Raw genomic sequence first — 27,876 nt, forward strand, 5'->3', positions numbered from 1 at the left:
GCACATAGTCTCATAGCTGCATGATCAGGGTGCAGCCACTCATAGACAAAGCTAGAACCTATTTCTCAAAGAACATATAAAGGCCCTCATTCCGAGTTGATCGGTCGCAAGGCGAATTTAGCAGAGTTACACACGCTAAGCCGCCGCCTACTGGGAGTGAATCTTAGCTTCTTAAAATTGCGACCGATGTATTCGCAATATTGCGATTACTAACTACTTAGCAGTTTCAGAGTAGCTCCAGACTTACTCTGCCTGTGCGATCAGTTCAGTGCTTGTCGTTCCTGGTTGACGTCACAAACACACCCAGCGTTCGCCCAGGCACTCCCACCGTTTCCCCGGCCACTCCTGCGTTTTTTCCGGAAACGGTAGCGTTTTCAGCCACACGCCCCTGAAACGCCGTGTTTCCGCCCAGTAACACCCATTTCCTGTCAATCACATTACGATCGCCGGAGCGAAGAAAAAGCCGTGAGTAAAAATACTATCTTCATAGTAAAGTTACTTGGCGCAGTCGCAGTGCGAACATTGCGCATGCGTACTAAGCGGATTTTCACTGCGATGCGATGAAAAATACCGAGCGAACAACTCGGAATGAGGGCCAAAAAACGAAATGATAGTATGTATGTCGGCTCTGACTTACATACTATCATTTTGATATTATTTGGAACAGCTTGGGTTTTAGAAGAAAAAAAATAACCATGGTTCACACCAAGCAGATGCTGTAAGGTGTTGGCTGTCACTGAGCACAGAAGTGTTGTCTGCTAGACTCCAGTTACCAATAGTTACCTACCTGAGACTGTAACTGACTGTGCAGCATTTTCTTTTCCCCTTGCAGCAACTTCCTCGTTCAGACTGTCACTGCTCGTATCAGGACTTGTCGGCTCCCCTTACTATAACCACACCACACTACACTCAAGGCATAGTTGTTTTCAAGCTCCTTCTGAGTTCAAAGCCAAATGTACACAGGTGAAGCCGTCTCAGGCTAATGTGTGGTTCATGATAGACATACAAGGCTGAGAAGCACAGAGTGAATAAATCAATTTCTCAAAAGCAACATAAAAACCACTACATTGAATACATAAATTAATGGACTCTCTACTCTCTTTGCCCAAAGCAATCCCCACAGCAGCCAGCCCTGCTACGCAAGGGTTAAAGGAAGCAATGGACTGAATAACTCCACAGCAGTAGTAATACAGCAAGAATGTCATTGACTCTGAGTAACACAGCATATGTACATCTATATTAATTTCTACTATATGGCATCACTACCCTTCTATATTCCCTTGTGGTTGGGAAAATTGTGTTCTAGAGAGAGGCACAGAAAATACGGATGATTTATATGTATAAGGAAACAAGTGGTTTCTCATTCATGAAAAATGTGTTTTATAGGAATCTTCACTGTATAATGAGTTTGCAGTGATAAAAAAAGCTCTTTTCTAATTAACACCTTGTATTTCAGCAATACTTTTGCTTTAGCATAGAATAAAACACGCAGCATGCTTAAATATCTGCTACAGTACACAATAGTCTTGGACTATAAGCAACATGAGGCAATAGAGATTATTATTATTGAATCAGTGTGAGTCGTTCACGTGGTCGGAACACCGTCTCATCTTCTCGCAGTTAACGTGTGCATGGTATCTGCAAGTTCGCTCTTCCTGTGATCTACACGTTTAGGGCTTGTCACCTCGAGCTTCATAGAAGAAATAACACAAGAAAGAAAGTTTACTTTCAACATTCAAACTTCAGTAATAAAGATAAACCTACAACTTTCAGCAGTGTGAAGGTAAATGAGCTTGTTCTGCAGTGGATGGCGCTAGGACAATCTGCCCAAGCAGAGCATCAGATGGCTCACAGGGCTACAACAACCTGAAGCCAATAAGAACACTATAATGCTGAGACTAGAACAACCAGTATCCAATTAGAACACTGATAAGATTAGACTAATCTAGCAAATCAGAACATTACAACATTGCTCATAAGTTTGGTTACATGTTGGCCTAATATTGGAATAATCACATGGCCAGAACAATGTGTAGCCAATCGAAGCATTATAAAGCTCCGGAACTAGACCAGTCTGTGGCAGACTAAACTGATTTATGATATAATCTACACATGGGCAGCTGTTTTGTGAATCCATGTTCTTAAGAATATAGCCTATGTAATTCCAACATGAATACTTTGTCCTAGCATGTGTTTAGGAGATCATGGACATTTAAGTGCAGTTCTGTTCTCTTACTACTAATTCCTACAGATAATACATATCTGGAAGTGTTTCGCTTTATTAGGATTTAAGAGTCTATGTACTAAGCCTTGGAGTGAGATAAAGTGGATGGAGATAAAGTACCAGCTAATCAGCTCCTAACTGCCATGTTACAGGCTGTGTTTGAAACATTACTGGAGCTGGTTAGTTGGTTCTTTATCTCTCTCCAAGGCTTAGTAAATAGACCCCCTAGATCTAAATCTGGTCTAGACACACCATACGTACCCTATTCTAAGTGGCTTAACAAGTATCTTTGTTCCCTGTAATCTGTGTTCATAATTGAGCTCAAAATACAAGAGTACAAAGATGAATTGCCGTGGTTTATAGTTTGGAGAAGCTGACATTTCTTACAGGTACACCCTCATAGATTGTAGGGTGAGAAGTTAATAATGTTATTACCTTGACACTCTTGGGTGATACCAAGCCTCTGCTCCTCTCCTTCCAGCAATTTCCTGTAGACTGCAATCTCTGCATCTAGCTTGAGCTTGATGTTCAGCAGGTCTTGGTAATCTTGCAAGTATCGGCCTAGATCCGCTTTGGTCTCTAGCAGTCGACTTTCCAGTTGAGCGATGATTTCCTGCAAAATGGAGACTTCTTCCAGATGCCGGTCCTCCATATCAGCCAGCTGCTTCTCCAAGGCTTCATTGCGGGCTCTCAAAGTGTCTATTTGATTCTGCAGGTCAGACACCTGGGAGGAATACTTGCTGATATCTTCTTTGATATGCTTGATCTTCTCCTCACTCTTGACCACTTGACCCTTCACGGAACTGAGCTTGGTCTTGTACCACTGCTCCGCCTCTTGGATATTTTTGTTGGCTGCTTGCTCAATCTGAACCCGCAAGGCTCTCAGAGCTGCTGCTAGGTCAGGTCTGGAACTTTCCAACTCAACGTTCACCCTCGACTCATCGATTTGCTTCAATAAATCTGCAACTTCCTCATCGTGAAGTTTTTTGAGGAACTCAATTTCGTCTACCAGTTGTTCCACTCTCCTCTCCAGCTCCAGCTTCTGCATGGTGGCATCATCCACGTCCTGACGGAACTCCTTCAGTGTCCTCTCTGCCTCCGCTGACAAAAATAGGCAGACAAGTTAAGCCTTCATTTTTATTTCAATGTTACTCTAGTGTAAAACAGCCTTACAAAGGGCCAGATGCATCATCGCTTGGAAAGTGATAAAATGGAGTGAAAAAGTACCAGCCAATCAGCTCCTAACTGACATTTTTCAAACACAGCCTGTGACATGGTAGTTATGAGCTGATTGGCTGGCACTTTTTCACTCTCCAAGCGATGATGCATTTAGCCCAAAGACACAAAACCTAAATATCTAGACAGACAGACCAAATCATGGTAATCTCTGACTGCTTCATTTAATAGAGAGAACTAAAAATAAACTGGTTTTGTTTTGTCCCATATTAATCCTTAAGCCTAGCTACATGCAACAATCCATTATAGAAACCTTATACAGTATTGAATACTATCTACTGAAATACCTGTTATGACATTACGCCCGAGACAGATTAGTTCCGTGCAATTGCATGGTCAACGCCCAGAAACACCCATTTCACTGAGACAGTGATCCGTCAATGGACGGATTCGACCATCCACTCAATCTCTGGGCCTAATTCAGACCTGGGCCCTCATTCCGAGTTGATCGCCAGCTGCCGTTGTTCGATGCGTAGCGATCATTTAAAAATGGGGAAGCAGATATAACGTGCAGAGAGAGTTGGGTTTCGATGGGTTATATTGTTTCTGTGCAGGGTAAATACTGGCTGCTTTATTGCTACACTGCAATTTAGATTTCAGTTTCAACCCACCCCACCCAAATCGAACTCTGCAAGTTACATCTGCCCCCCTGCAGTGCACATGGTTTTGACCATCTGCTAACATGGGGGGTCATTCCGACCTGATCGCACGCTAGGTTTTTTCGCTGCGCTGCAATCAGGTCCGAACTGCACATGCGTATGCACCGCAATGCGCAGATCGTTGCTGAGCGATGGATTTTACGAAGAATCCATTCGCACAACCGATCGCAAGGAGATTGCCAGGAAGAGGGCGTTTGTGGGTGGCAACTGACCGTTTTCTGGGAGTGGTAGGGAAAACGCAGGCGTGTCCAAGCGTTTGCAGGGCGAGTGTCTGACGTCAGTTCCGGACAAGAACAGGCTGAAGTGATCGCAGCGGCTGAGTAAGTCCTGGGCTACTCAGAAACTGCACAAAACTTTTTGTACTGCTCGGCTGCACAAGCGTTCGCACACTTGCAAAGTAAACATACACTCCCCTGTAGGCGGCGACTATCTGACTGCAGTGCTGCAAAAAATAGCTAGCGAGCGATCAACTCGGAATCACCCCCATAGTTGCTGCTACGATCAGGTCTGAATTAGGACCTCTGTCCTTAAGACTATGCATGGTGCTACTTATATATAACTTTAATCCCTATTGGACTAAGGTGCTTTACCCTTGCATTTATAAAAAGATACAAAATTAGCTCAACAGAAAAGAAAACTAAGCATGTGGGTTATATATATATATATATATATATATATATATGTATATATATATATATATATATATATATATTTGTAGGAACTAAAGGGATATTAATAAACTGATTGAGTAAACAGGTAAGTCTTGTGTCTGTGGGGGTCATTCCAAGTTGATCGCACGGTGCAACTTTTTGCAGCCACCGCCTATGGGGGAGTGTTTTTTTAGCATAGCAAGTGTGCGAAGGCATGTGCAGGGGAGCTGGGCTAAAAAGTTTTGTGCAGTTTCTGAGTAGCTTCAGCCTGTCAGGTCCTGGAATTGACGTCAGACAGTGCCTGGACACGCCTGCGTTTTACTCACCACTCCCAGAAAACGGTCAGTTGCCACCCTGATCCGCCTCCCTGCTGTCAATCTTCTTGAGATCGCCGCCGCGACCGCTTCCTTCATTGTTTTTGATGCTGCCCTGCGCACTGCCTCCCTCGCTCTTGCGCAGTTCAGATCCATTCGCATGGCTGCGAATAAAAGCGTGCGAATGGGCCGGAATGACTCCCGTGTTTGAAGGATTCTAGTGTGGAAGCCTCTTGAACTGTGTGAGACAGCGAGTTCCATAGAGTTTGTGCCACAAAGCTAAAAGTTTGACCCCCAAATGAATTAAGGAAGATTCTAGGTACTGCTACTAGTCCTTCATCTACAGATCACAGTAAGTTAGTGGGACGATAAGGAATCAGAAGCTTCTTCCGGTACCTTGGGCCCTGGTCATGCAGGGCTTTGAAAATCAGTAATCTTTAAATAGATTCATCTTACAGGCAGGCAGTAAAGTGAGTAAAGAATGGGTGTTATGTGGCTGGAACGGGGTCGGTTAGTTGACATCCTGGCTGTGCATTTTCGGATGGTCTTCAGGTTGCCGGCGGCCGGGCTCCCGGCGACCACCATACCGGTGCCGGAATCCCGACTGCCGGCATACCGACATCTTTTCTCCCTCTTGGGGGTCCACGACCCCCCTGGAGGGAGAATAGATAGCATGGCGCACGTAGTGCGCCATTGTGCCCACAGCGTGGCGAGCGCAGCGTGCCCGCAAGGGGCTCATTTGCGCTCACCCAGCTGTCGGTATGCCAGCGGTCGGGATTCCGGCGCCGGTATGCTGGTCGCCGGGACCCCGACCGCCGGCAAACCATACTACACCCTGCATTCTCTACCATCTGCAAGTGGTGCAATTCTTTGGCTGGGAGACCCAGTAGAGGGCACTGCCGTAGCCTAGGTGCGATTAAACAAATGCATGTATGAGTGTAAGACGATCTGAGGGAATTAAGCGCTTGATTCTGGTTATATTGCTCAGATGAAGAATGATGATTTGATTGTGGCTGATCCCTGATATTTAAAGCTGGGAACACATTAAACGATGTGTACCCAGCACGTTGTCAGCGACGGGACCCGGCGGCGGGGCCGGCATTGGCAAGTGCATACACACTTGCAGATGCCGGCAGCAACAGCGGGGAGCGAGGGCCATTCTGCATTGTCGCCAATTGGACCTGCGTGCAGGAGGATATTGCTGATGTCGTGCAGGAGCGCGCATCGCCAGCAACATAGTGCTTACACACTAGATGATATCGTTAACGATATGTCGGACACGGGCGCGTCGTCCACATTATCATCTAGAGTGTACCCAGCTCGTGTCGAGCCACCTTCCAGGGCAACACAAAAAACACCTAGAACAGGGCAGCATTTAGCCCCAGGACAGTCTACTGTATTCATGTTGGTCAACTATAGACTTGAATGAAGATGGCTTTAAAATTGCATTTATTATATATTTCAAACTATATTGATAAGGGCTCAGCAAGGAAACGTAAAAGTGCTTAAGTACCAGATTCACAGAGAGGTGGTGTTAGCAGACCATCCATGTAAGCCACTAATATACTCAGGCTGCACCGCAATTGGCTAACATTGCGTGCTGTTATCTGCAGAATGGAATGAATTACACATACACAAAGGAGTCCATATGTAAATGTCATTGAAATCATCACTGCATCCATCTGCTGCTGACTTACACGCAGCTGCCTTTAACGCTTGCATCATTAAATAGTACAAAATTGCAGTAACCCGTAGCAACCAGTCATTAATCAGTTAGGATAAGTCTAGTACAAGCAGGACTAATGGAAACTGATGTCGGATTGGTTACTATGATTACCCTCTATGTGCTTTTCTCTAACGTCCTAAGTGGATGCTGGGGACTCCGTAAGGACCATGGGGATTAGCGGCTCCGCAGGAGACTGGGCACAACTAAAGAAAGCTTTAGGACTACCTGGTGTGCACTGGCTCCTCCCACTAAGACCCCCCTCCAGACCCCAGTTAGATTCTTGTGCCCGGCTGAGCTGGATGCACACTAGGGGCTCTCCTGAGCTCCTAGAAAGAAAGTATATTTTAGGTTTTTTATTTTACAGTGAGATCTGCTGGCAACAGACTCACTGCAGCGAGGGACTAAGGGGAGAAGAAGCGAACCTACCTAACTGGTGGTAGCTTGGGCTTCTTAGGCTACTGGACACCATTAGCTCCAGAGGGATCGACCGCATGGAACCGGCCATTGATGTTCGGTCCCGGAGCCGCGCCGCCGGCCCCCTTACAGAGCCAGAAGCAAGAAGAGTCCGGAAAATCGGCAGCAGAAGACATCAGTCTTCACCAAGGTAGCGCACAGCACTGCAGCTGTGCGCCATTGCTCCTCATACACACTTCACACTCCGGTCACTGAGGGTGCAGGGCGCTGGGGGGGGGCGCCCTGAGCAGCAATAAAAACACCTTGGCTGGCAAATATATCACAATATATAGCCCCAGAGGCTATATATGTGATAAATACCCCTGCCAGAATCCATAAAAAAGCGGGAGAAAAGTCAGCGAAAAAGGGGCGGAGCTATCTCCCTCAGCACACTGGCGCCATTTTCTCTTCACAGTGCAGCTGGAAGACAGCTCCCCAGGCTCTCCCCTGTAGTTTTCAGGCTCAAAGGGTTAAAAAGAGAGGGGGGGCACTAAATTTAGGCGCAATATTGTTTATACAAGCAGCTATTGGGGGAAAAATCACTCAGTTATAGTGTTAATCCCTGCATTATATAGCGCTCTGGTGTGTGCTGGCATACTCTCTCTCTGTCTCCCCAAAGGACTTTGTGGGGTCCTGTCCTCAGTCAGAGCATTCCCTGTGTGTGTGCGGTGTGTTGGTACGGCTGTGTCGACATGTGGGATGAGGAAGGTTACGTGGAGGTGGAGCAGAGGCCGATAAATGGGATGTCGCCCCCTGTGGGGCCGACACCAGAGTGGATGGATAGGTGGAAGGTATTAACCGACAATGTCAACTCCTTACATAGAAGGCTGGATGACGTAAAACAGCGGTGGGACAGCCGGCTTCTCAGCCTGCGCCTGCCCAGGCGTCTCAAAGGCCATCAGGGGCTCAAAAAAGCGCCCGTTACCTCAGATGGCAGACACAGATGTCGACACAGAGTCTGACTCCAGTGTCGACGAGGTTGAGACATATACACAATCCACTAGGAACATTCGTTACATGATCTCGGCAATGAAAAATGTGTTACGCATTTCTGACATGAACCCAAGTACCACATAAAAGGGGTTTTATTTTTGGGGAGAAAAAGCAGCCAGTGTTTTGTTCCCCCATCAGATGAATGAATGAAGTGTGTAAAGTAGCGTGGGTTCCCCCGATAAGAAACTGGTAATTTCTAAAAAGTTACTGATGGCGTACCCTTTCCCGCCAGAGGATAGGTCACGTTGGGAGATATCCCTTAGGGTGGATAAGGCGCTCACACGTTTGTCAAAAAAGGTGGCACTGCCATCTTAGGATACGGCCACCTTGAAGGAGCCTGCTGATAAAAAGCAGGAGGCTATCCTGCAGTCTGTATATACACACTCAGGTTATATACTGAGACCTGCAATTGCCTCAGCATAAATAGTGCTGCTGCAGCGTGGTCTGATACCCAGTCAGATAATATTAAAACTCTAAGACAGGGATAATAGTTTGCTAACATAGAGCATATTAAAGACGTCGTCTTAGATATAAAGGATGCACAGAGGGATATTTGCCGGCTGGCATCCAGAATTAATGCAATGTCCATTCTGCCAGGAGGGTATTAGAAACCCGGCAGTGGACAGGTGATGCTGCCTATAAAAGGCACATGGAGATTCTGCCTTATAAGGGTGAGGAATTGTTTGGGGATGGTCTCTGGGACCTCGTATCCACAGCAACAGCTGGGAAGAAAAATGTTTACCTCAGGTTTCCTCACAGCCTAAGAAAGCACTGTATTTTCAGGTACAGTCCTTTCGGCTTCAGAAAAGCAAGCGGGTCAAAGGCGCTTCCTTTCTGCACAGAGACAAGGGAAGAAGGAAAAAGCTGCACCAGCAGCCAGTTCCCAGGATCAAAAATCTTCCCCCGCTTCCTCTGAGTCCACTGCATGACGTTGGGGCTCCACAGGTGGAGACAGGTGCGGTAGGGGCGCGTCTCGGGAACTTCAGGGACCAGTGGGCTTGCACACAGGTGGATCCCTAGGTTCTGCAAATAGTATCACAAGGATACAGGCTGGAGTTCGAGGCGACTCCCCCTCGCCGTTACCTCACATCAGCCTTGCCTGCTGCCCTCGGAGAAAGGTAGTACTGGCGGCAATTCACAAGCTGTACTTCCAGCAGGTGAAATCAAGGTACCCCTCCTTCAACAAGGCCGGGGTTACTATTCCAAAATGTTGTGGTACCGAAACCAGACGGTTCGGTGAGACCCATTCTAAAATTGAATGCCTTGAACACTTATATACGAAGGTTCAAGTTCAAAATGGAATCGCTCAGGGCGATTATTGCAAGCCTGGAGAATTTCATGGTATCACTGGACATCAAGGATGCTTACCTGCATGTCCCTATTTACCCTCTTCACCAGGAGTACCTCAAAATTGTGGTACAGGATTGTCATTACCAATTCCAGACGTTGCCGTTGGTCGGTCCCCGGCACAGAGGTATTTACCAAGGTAATGGCCGAAATAATTATCCCGTACTTGGACGATCTCCTTATAAAGGCGAGGTCCAGGGAGCAGTTGTTCGGCGGAGTAGCACTATCTCGGGAAGTGCTACAACAGCACGGCTGGATTCTGAATATTCCAAAGTCGCAGCTGTTTCCTACGACGTGTCTACTGTTCCTGGGTATGGTTCTGGACACAGAACAGGATAAAAAGGGTTTCTCCCGGAGGAGAAGTCCAAGGAGTTGTCGTATCTAGACAGAGACCTCCTAATACGTATACAGGTGTCGGTGCATCAATGCACGCGAGCCCTGGGAAGGATGGTAGCTTCTTACGAAGAAATTCCATTCGCCAGGTCCCATGCAAGGATTTTCCAGTGGGATCTGTTGGACAAGTGGTCCGGGTCGCATCTTCAGATGCATCGGCGGATAACCCTGTCTCCAAGGGCCAGGGTGTCGCTGTTGTGGTGGCTGCAGAGTGCTCATCTTCTAGGGGGCCGCAGATTCGGCATACAGGATTGGGTCCTGGTGACCACAGATGCCAGCCTTCAAGGCTGGGGGGCAGTCACACAGGGAAGAAACTTCCAAGGCTATGGAAAAGTCAGGAGACTTCCCTACACATAAATATTCTGGAACTAAGGGCCATTTACAATGCCCTAAGTCAGGCTAGACCCCTGCTTCAACACCGGCCGGTGCTGATCCAGTCAGACAACATCACGGCGGTCGCTCATGTAAACCGACAGGGCGGCACAAGAAGCAGGATGGCGATGGCAGAAGCCACAAGGATTCTCCGATGGGCGGAAAATCATGTGTTAGCACTGTCAGCAGTGTTCATTCCCGGAGTGGACAACTGAGAAGCACGACTTCCACCCGGGAGAGTGGGGACTTCATCCAGAAGTTTTCCAAATGATTGTACACCGTTGGGAAAGGCCACAGGTGGACATGATGGCGTCCCGCCTCAACAAAAAGCTACAAAGATATTGCGCCAGGTCAAGGGACCCTCAGGCGATAGCTGTGGACGCTCTGGTAACACCGTGGGTGTACCAGTCGGTGTATGTGTTCCCTTCTCTGCCTCTCTTACCCAGGGTAATGAGAATAATAAGAAGGAGAGGAGTAAGAACTATACTCATTGTTCCGGGTTGGCCAAGAAGAGCTTGGTAACCAGAACTCCAAGAAATGATCTCAGAGGACCCATGGCCTCTGCCGCTCAGACAGGACCTGCTGCAGCAGGGGGCCTGTCTGTTCCAAGACGTACCGCGGCTGCGTTTGACGGCATGGCGGTTGAACGCCGGATCCTGAAGGAAAAGGGCATTCCGGAGGAAGTTATCCCTATGCTATTTAAAGCTAGGAAAGAAGTGAACGCAAACCATTATCACCGCATATGGTGGAAATATGTTGCGTGCTGTGAGGCCAGGAAGGCCCCAAAGGAGAAATTTCAGCTAGGTCGATTTCTGCACTTCCTACAGTCAGAGGTGACTATGGGCCTAAAATTGGGTTCCATGAAGGTCCAGATTTCGGCTCTATCGATTTTCTTCCAAAATAGAACTGGCTTCACTGCCTGAAGTTCGGACTTTTGTTAAGGGAGTGCTGCATAGTCAGCCCCCGTTTGTGCCTCCAGTGGCACCGTGGGATCTCAACGTAGTGTTGGATTTCCTGAAGTCGCATTGAGTTGAGCCACTTAAATCCGTGGAGCTACAATACCTCACGTGGAAAGTGGTCATGCTGTGGGCCTTGGCGTCGGCCAGGCGTGTATCAGAATTGGCGGTTTTGTCATGCAAAAGCCCTTATCTGTATTTTATATGGATAATATGGATAAGGCGGAATTGAGGACTCGTTCCCAATTCCTTCCTAAGGTGGTATCAGTTTTTCATGTGAACCAACCTATTGTGGTGCCTGCGGCTACTTGGGACTTGGAGGATTCCAAGTTTTCTGGACGTAGTCAGGGCCCTGAAAAATATATGTTTCCAGGACGGCTGGAGTCAGAAAGACTGACTTGCTATTTATCCTGTATGCACCCAACAAGCTGGGTGCTCCTGCTTCTAAGCAGACTATTGCTCCCTGGATCTGTAGCACGATTCAACTTGCACATTCTGCGGCTGGACTGCCGCACCCTAAATCTGTAAAAGCCCATTCCACGAGGAAAGTGGGCTCTTCTTGGGCGGCTGCCCGAGGGGTCTCGGCTTTACAAATTTGCCGAGCTGTTACTTGGTCGGGGTCAAACACTCTTGCAAGAGTCTACAAGTTTGATACCCTGGCTGAGGAGGACCTAGAGTTTGCTCATTCGGTGCTGCAGAGTCATCCGCACTCTCCCGCCCGTTTGGGAGCTTTGGTATAATCCCCATGGTCCTTACGGAGTCCCCAGCATCCATTTAGGACGTTAGAGAAAATAAGATTTTACTCACCGGTAAATCTATTTCTCGTAGTCCGTAGTGGATGCTGGGCGCCCATCCCAAGTGCGGATTGTCTGCAATACTTGTATATAGTTATTGCCTAACTAAAGGGTTATTGTTGAGCCATCTGTTGAGAGGCTCAGTTGTTATCATACTGTTAACTGGGTATTGTATCACGAGTTATACGGTGTGATTGGTGTGGCTGGTATGAGTCTTACCCGGGATTCAAAATCCTTCCTATTTGTGTCAGCTCTTCCGGGCACAGTATCCTAACTGAGGTCTGGAGGGGGGTCTTAGTGGGAGGAGCCAGAGCACACCAGGTAGTCCTAAAGCTTTCTTTAGTTGTGCCCAGTCTCCTGTGGAGCCGCTAATCCCCATGGTCCTTACGTAGTCCCCAGCATCCACTACGGACTACGAGAAATAGATTTACCGGAGAGTAAAATCTTATTTTTTTTCCATTTCTGCCTGGTCTGTTGGTTCAGTGTTTATAAGACCACCAGCTGTGGTACCGTAATCCGTGCCAGTAAAACCATTAAACCTGAAACTGTGTCTAAATACAAGTGATTACTGTTAGGGAGCTCCTTGCATGTCTCAGCTGGTGGTGAAAAGAAGTGTTTGTGTCATTGATGTTTGAAGTATAAAACATCATAAGACTTGGACTAGATAATGGAATGAATGCACTGATGTAACTGTGGCAAATACTGTTAGCTGTGATCACTGGCTTTCTCCTACATACTGTACATCAGGGACGTGCCATGAGCTAAATATACCACGTGCCTTATTCTGGTGCTACTCAGGGGCACAGAGTACCACCAGCATCTTTAGGTGTCAAGGACGTAGCTACCATAGGTGCAGGGAGTGCAGCTGCTATGGGGCCCAGAGTTGAGAGGGGCCACCTTCACTGCCAAAGTTACATGTGTTAAAAACATTTTTCACCATTGGGTGATGCATAGGGGTCCTAATAATCTTTTGCCTTGGGCATACCTCCCAACTTTTCCCTTCTGTAAAGAGGGACGCTCCCGAAAAGGGGTCGTGGTTTACGAAAGTGGGCGTGGCTTCGCGGGAGGACCCGCGATTGCGAGCCACGCCCCCGTTTTCGTCACTGAAGGGGCATGCCCAGCGCTCTGTGAGCTGCTGGCATGCCCCTCTCCCTCTGTCTCCAATGAATAGACGCTGTGCGCATGCGCACAGCGTCTATTCACCGCTGCTCTGCTAAGCAGGGCAGCGAGAGATAGAGCCTCCCAACTGCCCCCCCCACCGCGGGACACTGCGGCCCGCGGGTGGGACAGCGGGACAGTCCCCAAAAAACGGGACTGTCCCGCGAAAATCGGGACAGTTGGGAGGTATGCCTTGGGGCCTGCAATACTGTATAGATATGCCCCTGGACCTGCTCATTGTATTATATAGTATAACATGAAATGAGGGCATTATAATGTTACATAATTTGAATTTGGGCACTGTAATTTGGCAGATTATGAGGGGGAGACACTATGGGGGGGGGGTATTCAATTGTTTGAAAAGTCAGTTGGGTGTCTGTTTTTTCCTATCTAATAGACAGGAAAAAACAGACACCCAACCGACTTTTCAAACATTTGGATTCCCCCTGTATGTCATTATGTGATTTGGAGTACTGTGTTGGATAATGTGTACTGTCAGCCCTACAATGTGACATAATGTGAACTAGTGCACTACTGTGGTTTACAAAATGAAGTAAGGCATTACTATGGGGCAAACCATTACATAAGGCACTACGGTGGTTCAGAAAAAGAACAAGGGCACTATTAGTGCAGGTGCTAAAATGAACAACTGCTGTAGAGAGGTGTCTCTCTAGAAGCATTTGGACAGGGGCCCCAACAAAATGTTGCTATGGGGCCCACACATTTCTGGCTATGCCCCTGGCTGGTGTCATTCTTAACTCTTATAACTAGTTTTAGAGGCTGAATGAAAATAATTAAATAATTTCAAAGTGACTAAAACAGTGGTTCCCAGACATGGTCCTCAAGGCACCCCAACAATCCAGGTTTTAAGGATATCCATTATTGAGCACAGGTGAATTAATTAGTACCTGTTATTTTGATGTAAGCATCTATGCTCAACTATGGATAGCCTTAAAACCTGGACCATTGTGGTGGCTTGAGGACCGTGTCTGGGATCAATGCATCGACGTGCAACTTTATGCGAGTGCGGCACCTTTTCTCCTAGAAAAAAAATCTCTGCAGACCAGCTAATAAATGCTTCTGTTATTGTGTATGTATTGCTTAATGTACATGCCTAGTAAATAAGGTGTAAATTTTCTTTATATTCAGTAATGGGCTATCACCATATGGCAGTGGTTCCCAAAATCTGTAATCAAGGCACCCAGGCACAGGAGTGATTCCATGGCTGGCTGCTGCTGGGCACAACAAAGGTAAGCATCTGCACAGCTGCCCCGATGGAAGGGGGGTGAGTAATGATGAGGTGAATGAGGAGCAGGGAGCGTTTCTTCTGTGGTGTAATGTGTATAAGGGGTTCTACCATGGCATAATGTGTATATGGTCTCTACTGTGGTGTAACATGTATAAGGGGTACTACTGTGCGATGAAATGTGTATAAGGAGTTCTACCATGGCATAATGTGTATAAAGGGGCTCTTCTATGGTGTAACATGTATAAGGGTCTCTACTGTGGTGTAACGTTTATAAGGGACACTGCTGTGCAGTGTAACATGTATAAGGGGTACTACTGTGTGGTGTAATGTGTATAAGGGGTACTACTTTGTGGTGTAATGTGTATAAGGGGCACTACTATGTGGTGTAATGTGAGTAACGGACACTACTGTGCGGCTTAATTTGAATTGGTATTATTACGTGGCCACACCCCTTTACCATGAAGTCATGCTCCTTCCCCAAGAAGCCACGCCCCCCATAGTTTTGGCACACTGTCCCTATTTTTAATATGGGGGGGGGTGTACCAACACTCTTCCTAGCACAGGGCACCAAAATCCAAAATGTCTACTGAAGGCCCTGGGGTAGACGCTTGTACTGAGAGTAGTCAAATAACTGGCAGGAACCAACATTTGGGACAAAATAAAAAAAAAAAAAAAAAACGTCGACCATTCACAAGTCAACCATATTCATGTAGGCCTTTTTTTTTTTTTTACCTGTCTACTGACTGTCTATTTAGGCAGTGTCAGTCCATCAATTCACACACATTATATATATATATATATATATATATATATATATACACACATACAGTATACACATACATTTTAATTTTGTAATACTTCCTGTACCTTGTCAGAACGTCAGATATTTGCATTGTAGTCACATTTACTATAGTAGTAACATAAACCTGAAATGCAGGTAAAGTCGTCCCTTCTCACCTCTATAGATAAGGAGGCTACAATATACCAACTAATATGGGTGAGTATACATGACGGCACAATTCTTCCCGTTCTTGTTATTTATCTTTGCTACTTTCTAGCCAGCCAGTTAAGGGTTACGTGGAAGTAGTGTAACACATTTACCCTCTGTAGCTGCTATGTGATTCTACATACATCCTTATATCAGTGTTAGTTAGCGCACAGATGTGAATGGAAAAACTTGCAAGAAATCAAGCAGTATGTTTACGAGGCGGCTTCTCTGTGAATCTGAACTCAATTTAAAGTGGCACTACTATAAAACTCAAAAGCACTTCTTGTTTATTAGGGGATACTTTACATTTTGTGATCAAACACGCCACTTGGCAAATTTTAACCCAGACTTTTAATGCTAATCTGGAAATGTAAGGGGTATATGTATCAAAGCTAGGAGATAAAGTGGGGAGAGATAAAATACCAACTAGTCAGCTCCTAAACACAGGGGTCTATATACTAAGCCTTGTAGAGAGATAAAGTACCAGCCAACCAGCTCCTAACATGTAACAGGCTGTGTTAGAAAAATGACAGGAGCTGGTTGGTTGGAACTTTATATCTCTCCAAGGCTTATACCCCTTTTCCACTACCGTAGAACGGGTCGCAGCCGTGTCGTCTGACACGGCTGCGACCCGTGCTACAGCCCCCTGCAGACAGCGCTCACCAACCCGGCAATTGCCGGGTTGGTGAGCGCTGTCTGCAGGGTCTGTAGCACGGGTCACATGATCTCCCAGCGCCGCCCTCCCTATGCACTGTGAATGGGAGCCGTGTCGCCTCGACACGGCTCCCGTTCACACTAGACAGCTAGCCGGGTTGAACACGTGTTCAACCCGGCTAGCTACCAGGGTAGGATTCCCGGATCACTTGATCCGGGAATTTGCCGGGGGACCCGTTTCCACTAGGGAAAAACACGGGTAAATGCGCGCCCCCGCGCATTTACCCGTGTTTAAAAGAACTAGTGGAAAAGGGGTATTAGTAAATAGACCCCTTTATCTCTCTCCACTTTATCTCTGCAAACTTAGATACATATCCCCCACACTGTTTCCAGCAAACACAAACTACCCCTACTTACAAGAACTTGGCTGGGTTTCTAAAGAAACAGTTGCCTAGAAACACAACTACATGTTGAAGCTCCTGGGGTTTTGGTCTACTGGGAAGGTGGGAGACCTGGATTATCTACTTGCCTGTCTTAAATGTATAGAATATGACCGCAGCCAGGAGTGCGTTACCTGACCAGGTCATATCCATACATCTGTGACGCCCCACTGCTTCCTCAGCTCTGGGCCACTTAGCAGCTGCACTCCCTGCACCTATGATAGCTACGCCCTTGGTAAAAGTAATGAATCACAAGTTTTGTGAGAAAAATAGAAATACATTTTTTATATCTAGGATCTATGGCCGATGGTGTGACCAGCTGGACAGCCGGTCATCTTGCTGTCATAATGGTGGGCCTATTTTCATGTGGAGGCCTGGTGCTGTAGTCCCATCTGCCCTTTTGTTAATCTGGCCCTATTTGACAAGGTGGTGGTGCTCCGTACCTCTCAGGTCCAGCTCCTCATCACATTTAGCATTCCAGATCTCAATTTCCTCCTCCAGGTTTCCCCGCTCAATGTCAGCAGCACCCTTCTCTCTGTTCAGCTTCTCAATCAATTCCTTTAGCTCTTTGAACTGTTTGTCATAGTCGTCTGATATGCCCGGACCCCTTTCCTTCAGACGTCTGGTCAGTTCCTCCAGCTCATCACGCAGAGCCTTGTTCTTTTGCTCCAGCGACCGGACCTTGTCAATGTAGCTGGCAAATCGGTTGTTCACCTCCTGGAGTTCTTCTTTCTCATTAGGGCGGTAAACATAGACCTTAGTGGTGACCCCCTCCAGTGACTCCTGGAACCCATCACTACCATGACTTTTGGAAGCTCCAGTGCTACCCCGGACCTTGCTGGACTCACTCACCCTCAGGGTCTTCTGAGAAAAAGAGGAGCTCTTCATTTTAAATGGTGGGTTCCGTTAGTCTTTGAGAAATGGAATGGCAGTAATACGTATCCCAACCCAGTCTTTTATATGGAGATCTGGAATGTGACAATTAGACTGCAACTGTACACATTTAATGTATGAGCTCAATTAAGCAGCTACTTTGTAAGCAAGTAGGGAAGGATTTGACAGTAATCACATTCTCCAAGTTTTACATGTTAGTGCAACATAGCTATCAGTATGCAGCATTAGGCCTGCTGATACAATGCTCACTGCACAGCGGCCAGTTACAGGACAACGAATCAATGTAGTCACACCAAACTTGCCAACTCTCCCTGATTGTCAGGGAGACTCCCTGCAAATGCAGCAATCTCCCCGACTCCCTAAAGAATCTAACAATCTCCCTGATTGCACCTTAACCCTATTATGTAGCTGTTATATACTTGGAAAAACAAAGAAATCAGAGATGTATACATTCAAATGGGATCATCAGTGCCATTCCCCTTCGTTGGTTATACTGTAGCAGAGCCGGATTAAGAGGGGGGCCCCGGGGATAAGTACCCCGGGCCCCCTTTTTCAAAAGGGCCCCCCACCACCGCAGTTCAGATCTCTGGTCCGAACTGCGGTGTAGCGCTCCCAGCGCAGTCGCTCCACACGCAGGGCAGCGGCTGAGATATGTCCCCCGGCGGATCGCGGCTCACCAAAGCATTAAAATGCTGGCGCCGCACACTGGGAGCGTGAACAGGAAGGACAGCTGAGCGACGGCTCAGCTGTCCAATAATCTGTGGAGCAGCAGCCTGCGGCTCAGTCATTGGCTGGGCGCGCAGGCTGCCGGAATCAAGGAGGACGGTGTGTGGACCGTGGAGCCAGCCTGTGTCCAGCCAGCATCCCTATTGTACAGTAGAGCCCACCAGCAGCAGAGGGAAAAACAAACAGTAAGGCTAGCTGTATTAGGTTCTAGGTTATCATATATATATATATAAGTGTGTGTGTATATATATATATGTATGCGTGTGTGTGTGTGTATATATATATATATATATATATGTATGTATATATCTATGTGTATATATGTATATATACAGTATACTGTATGTGTATATATGTATGTATGTATATATATATATATATATATGTATATATATATATACATACGTGTATGTGTATATATATATATATATATATATATATATACACATATACATACAGTGTTCAAAGTGGGCTGGCATACGCTGGTATGGCATACCGCCACTTCGAGCACAGACCCCCGCTGCCACAGTATTTAAATTCTGTGCTATTGAACCGTAGCCAATCTGATTAGCTGCGGTCCGTGGCAGATTTGATATAGCCGCAGTCGGGCAGACCAGAGCCGCGCCAAAAGCCACCGCCGCCTGCTGTCTCCTTCGCACCACCGCTGCCTCCCAGGCGCTGCCACCCACAGCCTCCTGCTCCGCACCGCCGCTTCCACGTGCTGCCACCCACAGCCTCCTGCACCCACAGCCTCCTGCTCCGCACCGCCGCCTACTCCGTATCACTGACCACAGCCTCCTCATCCACCGCCGACCACATCCAACTCTGCACTGCTGCTGACCACAACCTCCTCATCCTCCACACTGCCAGTCACAGCCTCCTCCACACAGTCGCTGCTGATTAGGTAATTTTACACTGCTGCCTTTTTCTCCTGTATGTCGTTGCTGTCCCTCTCTCTGTCACTCTCGCTGTCCCTATGTCCCTCTCTCTGTCACTCTACCTATGTCCCTCTCTCTATCACTCTCCCTGTTCCTATGTACCTCTCTCTGTCACTATCCCTGTCCCTGCTGTCACTCTCCCTGTCCCTGCTGTCACTCTCCCTGTCCTTATGTCCCTGCTGTCACTCTCCCTGTCACTATGTCTCTGCTGTCACTCTCCCTGTCCCTATGTTCCGCTGTCACTCTCCCTGTCCCTGAATTGCGGCTCATACTGTGTGGCATAATGTGAATTTTGGCTCATTCCATGTGAATTTTGGTTCATACTATGTGGAAAAATGTGAATTTCATCTCATTCTCTGTGAATTTTGGCTCATTGCATGTGGCATAGGTGGTCATTCCGAGTTGATCGCTAGCTGCATTCATTCGCTGTGCAGCGATGAGGCAAAAAAACGGCACTTCTGCGCATGCGTATGCGGCACGCACGACATACTAATACAACGAACGATGTAGTTTCACAGAGTCTAGCGAAGCTTTTCAGTCACACTGCTGGCCGCAGAGTGATTGACATGAAGTGGGCGTTTCTGGGTGTCAATTGACCTTTTTCAGAGAGTGTTCGAAAAAACGCAGGCGTGCCAGGAAAAAAACGCAGGCATGGCTGGACGAACGCAGGGCGTGTTTGTGATGTCAAAACAGGAACTGAACAGTCTGAAGTGATCGCAAGCGCTGAGTAGGTTTAGAGTTACTCTAAAACTGCACAAAATAACTTTGCCGCCGCTCTGCGATCCTTTTGTTCGCACTTCTGCTAAGCTAAAATACACTCCCAGTGGGAGGCGGCATAGCGTTTGCACGGCTGTTAAAAACTGCTAGCGAGCGAACAACTCGGAATGACCACCATAATGTGAATTTTGGTTCATTCCATGTGGCATAATGTGAATTTTGGCTCATTCCATGTGGCAGAATGTGAATTTTGGCTCATTCTGTGTGAATTTTGGCTCATTCCATGTGGCATAATGTGTAATGTGTAGGGAGCACCATTACTAGATAGTATAAGGGGTCCTACTATTGTGGTGCATAATGGCCCTCATTCCGAGTTGTTCGCTCGCAAGCTGCTTTTAGCAGCTTTGCACACGCTAAGCCGCCGCCTACTGGGAGTGAATCTTAGCTTATCAAAATAGCGAACGAAAGATTCGCAATATTGCGAAAAGACTTCTCTGTGCAGTTTCTGAGTAGCTCGAGACTTACTCTGCCAGTGCGATCAGTTCAGTGCTTGTCGTTCCTGGTTTGACGTCACAAACACACCCAGCGTTCGCCCAGACACTCCTCCGTTTCTCCAGCCACTCCCGCGTTTTTCCCAGAAACGGTAGCGTTTTTTCACACACTACCATAAAACGGCCTGTTTCCGCCCAGAAACACCCACTTCCTGTCAATTACCAGAACGAAGGAAAAACCTTGTAATGCCGTGAGTAAAATACCTAACTGCATAGCAAATTTACTTGGCGCAGTGCGAACATTGCACATGCGCAGTTAGCGGAAAATCGCTGCGATGCGAAGAAAATTACCGAGCGAACAACTCGGAATGACCACCAATGTGTATAAGGGGTATATGGTGTGGTACACTACACTTAAGGGCATGCCGCCTTTTGAGTGGCCACACACCCTTTTACGGAGCGCGGCGCACGCTAAATAACAGCCTTCACTTTTCCATACCCGCACTTCAAAATTTCCACTTCGACCACTGTGTGTGTGTGTGTATGTATGTGTGTGTGTATGTGTATATATATATATATACACTTGCACACACATATATATTATATATACATGTGTGAGCTTCTTATTTGAAAGATTCTTTAAAATTTACCACCTAATTGTAATTTTCTTTGTATTGACTGAAGATGTTATAATTTTAAAATTTTAAATTTAGATTTTAGGGCCCCACTGTCTTAAGTACCCCGGGCCCTCCGAAGCCTTAATCCAGCTCTGTACTGTAGGTAGGCTTGCCATAATTTCCTATAATCCGGAACACATGATTTACACAGGTTCTGTGCCTGAGTAAAACCAAGTGAAATGCAGCCTTGAATTTAGCCAACCACAGAACCTGTGTAAATCATAGGTGTCCCGGATTAAAGGGATGCAGGCTAATTCATACTTGCCTTCTCTCCCAGGAAGGGGGACAGGGCAGCCAGAGAGTAACTATGGCCTAGTTATAAGGCACAATGATCCCTATAGCTACAGACATTTTCATATAAAGTGGCCATATATATGGACCCCCTTGGTTCGCATAACTAAACTGCTTCAGAATATCATTAAACTTGTTTAGAACATCTCTTTGCTCGCCATGCTTTGGGCACGGTGTTCTGAGGCAGTCCAGGGGGTGCTACCCCGGGGGGTCCCATGTTCCAGACTTGAGCCGATATAACATATACAGTATTGACGATTGTGGGACTCATTTATCATAGATCGCATATTCAATGCGATCTAGGCAGGATCTTATTACCCAGGATCGCATTGCAATATGCGATCACATCGAACGGATGGAATCAGCACCTGTAGGGACATGGGCTCCAAAAGGCGCCTGTCCCTGTGATATGCTGTGATGGCTGCCGGGGCTGCTGCGCAAGCGCGGTCAGCGTGACTGCACAAGCACAGAGGCCACTTCTGGGCTGGGGAGGGGAGCCCTTTACCGGCTACAAATGTGGTGAGTAGCCCACAGGCTACAATGGCCTTCTACCATTTTTAGATGGTGGTAGCTGCGGAGACCAATACCGCATTCCGGATATTGGTAAATCTGACAGCATCGCACCCCCATAGAAACCTAAGCTAAGGCTTACTCAGCTCGCAGTCTGTGGGGAACATCGCGACCATCGGTTGCGATGTTGATCCCAAGCTAGAACGCGGTCACAGCACTGGGTTTGCAAATGCCGCAAGGAAGTGTTTAACATTGCATTAGCTTGGATCACATTTGCAAAACTACCTGCAAGCAGCGTTACAGATGCGATCCATGCTGAATGAGGGCCTGAGTGTGTATATCACGTGCAGGTATATAGCTGTAGATAGCAGATAATGTAACATATATAGGTGACTGTGTGTGTGTGTGTATAGCGGTGCACACAGCTGTACATATCAGATATAGGGATTAGTATGATATCCCGGCGGTCAGGAGGCCGACGCCGGGATCCCGACAGCAGGAAAACCGCCGGTGAGTACAGCATGTCTCCTCGCGGGCAGGCTGCGCTCGCCACGCTTTGCATGGACCACCCGAGTGGGGATTTCGTCCGCCGGTCGGGATCCCGACAACCGGTAAATTGACTGCCTCCCCAGATATATAATAAAACACATATACAGTAGGTAACTATGTTTGTGTAAAATATAGTGGTGCACATAGCTGTAAATAGCACATATATAATATAACATATATAGGTGACTGTGTGTGTATAATATAGAGGTGCACATAGCTGTAGATAGCACATATATAATATAACATATATAGGTGACTGTGTGTGTACATAGAGGTGCACATAGCTGTAGATAGTATATATATAATATAACATATATAGGTGACTGTGTATAATATAGAGGTGCACATAGCTGTAGATAGCACATATATAATATAACATATAGGTGACTGTGTGTGTATAATATAGAGGTGCACATAGCTGTATATAGCACATATATAATATAACATATATAGGTGACTGTGTATCTAATATAGAGGTGCACATAGCTGTAGATAGCACATATATAATATAACATTGGGGGTCATTCCGAGTTGTTCGCTCGCTAGCAGTTTTTAGCAGCCGTGCAAACGCTATGCCGCCTCCCACTGGGAGTGTATTTTAGCTTAGCAGAAGTGCGAACGAAAGGATCGCAGAGCGGCTACAAAATAATTTTGTACAGTTTCAGATAGCTTCAGACCTACTCAGCGCTTGCGATGACTTCAGACTGATCAGTTCTTGTTTTGACATCACGAACATGCCATACGTTCGCCCAGCCACGCCTGCGTTTTTCCTGGCATGCCTGCGTTTTTTCGAACACTCCCGGTCAGTTGACACCCAGAAACTCCTGTCAATCACTCTGCGGCTAGCAGTGCGACTGAAAAGCTTTGCTAGCCCTTGTGTGAAACTACATCGTTCGTTGTAATAGTACGATGCACGTGCACATTGTGCCGCATACGCATGCGCAAAAGTGACTTTTTTTGCCTGATCGCTGTGCAGCGAACGAAAGCAGCTAGTGATCAACTCAGAATGACCCACATAGATAGGTGTGAGTGTAATAGGTAAGTATAGGTGGGAATGTCAGTGCAGGTGCAGGTGTCGGTGGATGTACCTGGATTCTTAACCCGGATACATCTCTTGGATCGGATCTCACTTCTGGAACCCTAGGCAGAGGGTGAGGAACCCCAACACCAGAGGACCCAACACAATAGTCTCCACACTTTAGGACGGTGACAGAAAGATTTATTATACAGGAACAGCAGGTCACCGCTATGAAGTCAATGAGATAAAGGCAAATACAATTTGACACATGCGGAGAACAATGCAAACAAGAATGTGTAGTAAAATGGCAAGACATTAATGTAAAATCACAAGGTATTGGTATATTACTTCCGTATACTCTAGAACATGGGTCTTCAACCTGTGTCCCTCCAGCTGTTGTGAAACTACACATCCCAGCATGCCCTGACACAGTTTTGCTATTAAGGTATGCTAAAACTGAGGCAGGGCATGCTGGGATGTGTAGTTCCACAGCAGCTGGAGGGCCACAGGTTGAAGACCCATGCTCTAGAACTGCTCTGGTCACTTGTACTACCCTAACCTGGGTACACAATGGCAGTATAACTGCGCCCTTTCTCTCCTTATCTACTTTAAACTCAGTTCACCGCTATTCCAAGTGGATAAGGAATCCCTTTAGTCTCTTTTGGGTGTGCACACTTTATAGATTGCAATTTAAGAGATAGCAGTTAAAATAAGATTTTACACTTACCGGTAAATCTATTTCTCGTAGTCCGTAGAGGATGCTGGGGACTCCGTAAGGACCATGGGCAATAGACGGGCTCTGCAGGAGGCATGGGCACTTTAAGAAAGACTTTGGACTCTGGGTGTGCACTGGCTCCTCCCTCTATGCCCCTCCTCCAGACCCCAGTTAGAGAAACTGTGCCCAGAGGAGATGGACAGTACGAGGAAAGGATTTTTGGGAATCCCAGGGCAAGATTCATACCAGCCACACCAATCACACCGTATAACTTGTGATAACTACCCAGTTAATAGTATGAACAAACAACATAGTCTCGGTCTAAACCGATGAAACTATAACATAATCCTTATGTTAGCAAAAACTATATACAAGTCTTGCAGAAGAAGTCCGCACTTGGAACGGGCGCCCAGCATCCTCTACGGACTACGAGAAATAGATTTACCGGTAAGTGTAAAATCTTATTTTCTCTTACGTCCTAGAGGATGCTGGGGACTCCGTAAGGACCATGGGGATTATACCAAAGCTCCCAAACGGGCGGGAGAGTGCGGATGACTCTGCAGCACCGATTGAGCAAACAGGAGGTCCTCCTCAGCCAGGGTATCAAATTTATAGAACTTTGCAAAGGTGTTTGACCCCGACCAAGTATCTGCTCGGCACAACTGTAATGCCGAGACCCCTCGGGCAGCCGCCCAAGACGAGCCCACCTTCCTAGTGGAATGGGTCTTAACCGATTTAGGCAATGGCAATCCTGCCGTAGAATGCGCCTGCTGAATCGTGTTACAGATCCAGTGAGCAATAGTCTGCTTTGAAGCAGGCGCGCCAACTTTGTTGGCTGCGTACAGAAAAAACAGCGCTTCAGTTTTCCTAACCCTCACTGTTCTGGCCACATAAATCTTCAAAGCCCTGACCACATCAAGGGACTCGGAATCCTCCAAGTCCCGTGTAGCCACAGGCACGACAATAGGTTGATTCATATGAAAAGAAGAGACCACTTTAGGCAGAAATTGAGGACGAGTCCTCAATTCTGCCCTATCCACGTGGAAAACCAGATAGGGGCTTTTATGTGACACAGCCGTTAATTCCGAAACACGCCTCGCAGAAGACAAGGCCAACAACATGACCACTTTCCAAGTGAGATATTTAAACTTCACTGTTGTGAGTGGTTCAAACCAAGGTGACTTGAGGAAACTTAATACCACATTAAGATCCCACGGCGCCACCGGAGGTACAAAAGGAGGCTGAATATGCAGCACCCCCTTCACGAATGTCTGTACTTCAGGAAGAGGAGCCAATTCCTTTTAAAAGAAAATGGATAAGGGCGAAATTTGGACCTTTATGGACCCTAATTTTAGGCCCAAAGTCACTCCTGTTTGCAGGAAGTGAAGCAGACGACCCAAATGGAACTCTTCCGTAGGAGCAGTCCTGGCCTCACACCAAGAAACATATTTTCGCCATATACGGTGATAATGTTTCAATGTCACCTTTCTTCCTAGCCTTGATCAGGGTAGGAATGACCTCCTCCGGAATACCTTTTTTCGCTAGGATCCGGCGTTCAACCGCCATGCCGTCAAACGCAGCCGCGGTAAGTCTTGGAACAGACAGGGCCCCTGCTGCAGCAGGTCCTGTCTTAGAGGAAGAGGCCATGGATCTTCTGTGAGCAACTCTTGCAGATCCGGATACCTAATCCTTCGTGGCCAATCTGGAACAATGAGGATTGTTCTTACTCTTCTTAGTCTTATTATTCTCAACACCTTGGGTATGAGAGGTAGAGGAGGGAACACATAGACCGATCTGAACACCCAAGGTGTCACTAGAGCGTCCACCGCTACCGCCTGAGGGTCCCTTGACCTGGCGCAATACCGCTTTAGCTTTTTGTTGAGACGGGACGCCATCATGTCTATCTGAGGCAGTCCCCACCGACCCACGATCTGTGCGAAGACTTCTTGAGGAAGTCCCCACTCTCCCAGATGCAGGTCGTGCCTGCTGAGGAAGTCCGCTTCCCAGTTGTCCACCCCCGGGATGAATACAGCTGATAGGGCGCTTACATGGCCTTCCGCCCAGCAAAGAATCCTGGTCGCTTCTGCCATGGCCGCTCTGCTCCTTGTGCCGCCTTGGTGGTTTACATGAGCCACTGCTGTGACATTGTCTGACTGAATCAGAACCGGTTTGTCCCGAAGCAATGCCTCCGCCTGGCGTAGGGCGTTGTATATGGCCCTCAACTCCAGGACGTTGATGTGGAGACAAGTCTCTAGATTCGACCAGAGACCTTGGAAATTTCTTCCCAGTGTGACTGCTCCCCAACCTCGGAGGCTTGCGTCCGTGGTCACCAGGATCCAGTCCTGAATTCCGAACCTGCGGCCTTCTAGGAGGTGAGCACTCTGCAGCCACCACAGGAGAGATACCCTGGCTCTGGGAGACAGGGTGATCCTCTGATGCATTTGTAAATGGGACCCGTACCATTTGTCCAGTAGATCCCATTGAAAGGTCCTCGCATGGAACCTTCCGAAGGGGATGGCCTCATACGATGCCACCATCTTCCCCAGGACACGCGTGCAGTGATGCACTGAAACCTTTTTTCGCTTTAATAGGTTTCTGACCAGGGCTATGAGCTCCTGAGCCTTTTCCATCGGAAGAAAAACCTTTTTCTGGTCTGTGTCTAGAATCAGACCCAGAAAGGTCAGGCGAGTTGTAGGGACTAGCTGGGACTTCGGTATATTGAGAATCCAGCCGTGCCCCTGCAACATCCTCACCGACAGCGACACGCTGTCCAGCAACTTCTCCCGAGATCTCGCCTTTATGAGGAGATCGTCCAAGTATGGGATAATTGTGACACCCTGCTTGCGCAGGAGCACCATCATTTCCGCCATTACCTTGGTGAAAATTCTCGGGGCTGTGGAAAGCCCTACGGCAACGTCTGAAATTGGTGATGACAGTCCTGTACTGCAAATCTCAGGAACGCCTGGTGAGGAGGGAAAATCGGAACATGAAGGTATGCATCCTTTATGTCCAGGGACACCATCCAATCCCCCCCCCCCCCCCCTCCAGGCTGGCGATGACCGCTCTGAGCGATTCCATCTTGAACTTGAACTTTTTCAAGTACAAGTTCAGGGATTTTAGATTCAAAATGGGCCTGACCGAACCGTCCGGTTTCGGGACCACAAACAGGGTTGAGTAATACCCCTTTCCTTGCTGGAGAAGAGGAACTTTGACTATCACCTGTTGAAGATACAATTTTTGAATTGCAGTCAACACTAACTCCCTCTCTGACGGGGAAGCTGGCAGAGCCGATTTGAAAAACCGGCGAGGAGGCACGTCTTCGAATTCCAGCCTGTATCCCTGAGAAACAATCTCTATAGCCCAGGGATCCACCTGTGAGTGAACCCAGACCTGGCTGAAAAATCGAAGACGTGCCCCCACTTGAGCTGACTCCCCCCGGGAAGCCCCAGTGTCATGCGGTGGACTTTGCACATGTAGGGGAGGACTTCTGCTCCTGGGAACTAGCTGCATGCAGCTTTTTTCCCTTGCCTTTTCCTCTGGCAAGGAAGGACGATCCCCGTACCTTCTTGCTTTTATTGGAATGAAAGGACTGCATTTGATAATGAGGTGCCTTTTTAGTATGCTGCGGGGGGACATAAGGTAAGAAATTCGATTTACCGGCCGTAGCAGTAGAGACAAGGTCCGAGAGGCCTTCTCCAAACAACTCCTCCCCCTTGTAAGGCAACGACTCCATATGCCGCTTTG

The 27,876-nt window shown here is 47.3% G+C and overlaps 1 protein-coding gene across 1 annotated transcript; it reads right to left on the reverse strand.

Moving 5' to 3' along the window:
- Positions 1-1,394: 1,394 nt before the first annotated feature.
- LOC135001859 (vimentin-like) lies at positions 1,395-17,494 on the reverse strand. Its single transcript, XM_063951622.1, has 3 exons — positions 17,050-17,494; positions 2,660-3,325; positions 1,395-1,690 (listed from the first exon to the last, which is right to left on the reverse strand). Exons 1-3 carry the CDS (start codon positions 17,492-17,494, stop codon positions 1,671-1,673), a joined length of 1,131 nt encoding a protein of 376 aa, XP_063807692.1. The 3' UTR covers positions 1,395-1,670.
- Between the last annotated feature and the right edge of the window lie 10,382 nt (positions 17,495-27,876).

Source organism: Pseudophryne corroboree, chromosome 1, assembly GCF_028390025.1.
Source record: "Pseudophryne corroboree isolate aPseCor3 chromosome 1, aPseCor3.hap2, whole genome shotgun sequence".
NCBI lineage: Eukaryota > Metazoa > Chordata > Amphibia > Anura > Myobatrachidae > Pseudophryne > Pseudophryne corroboree.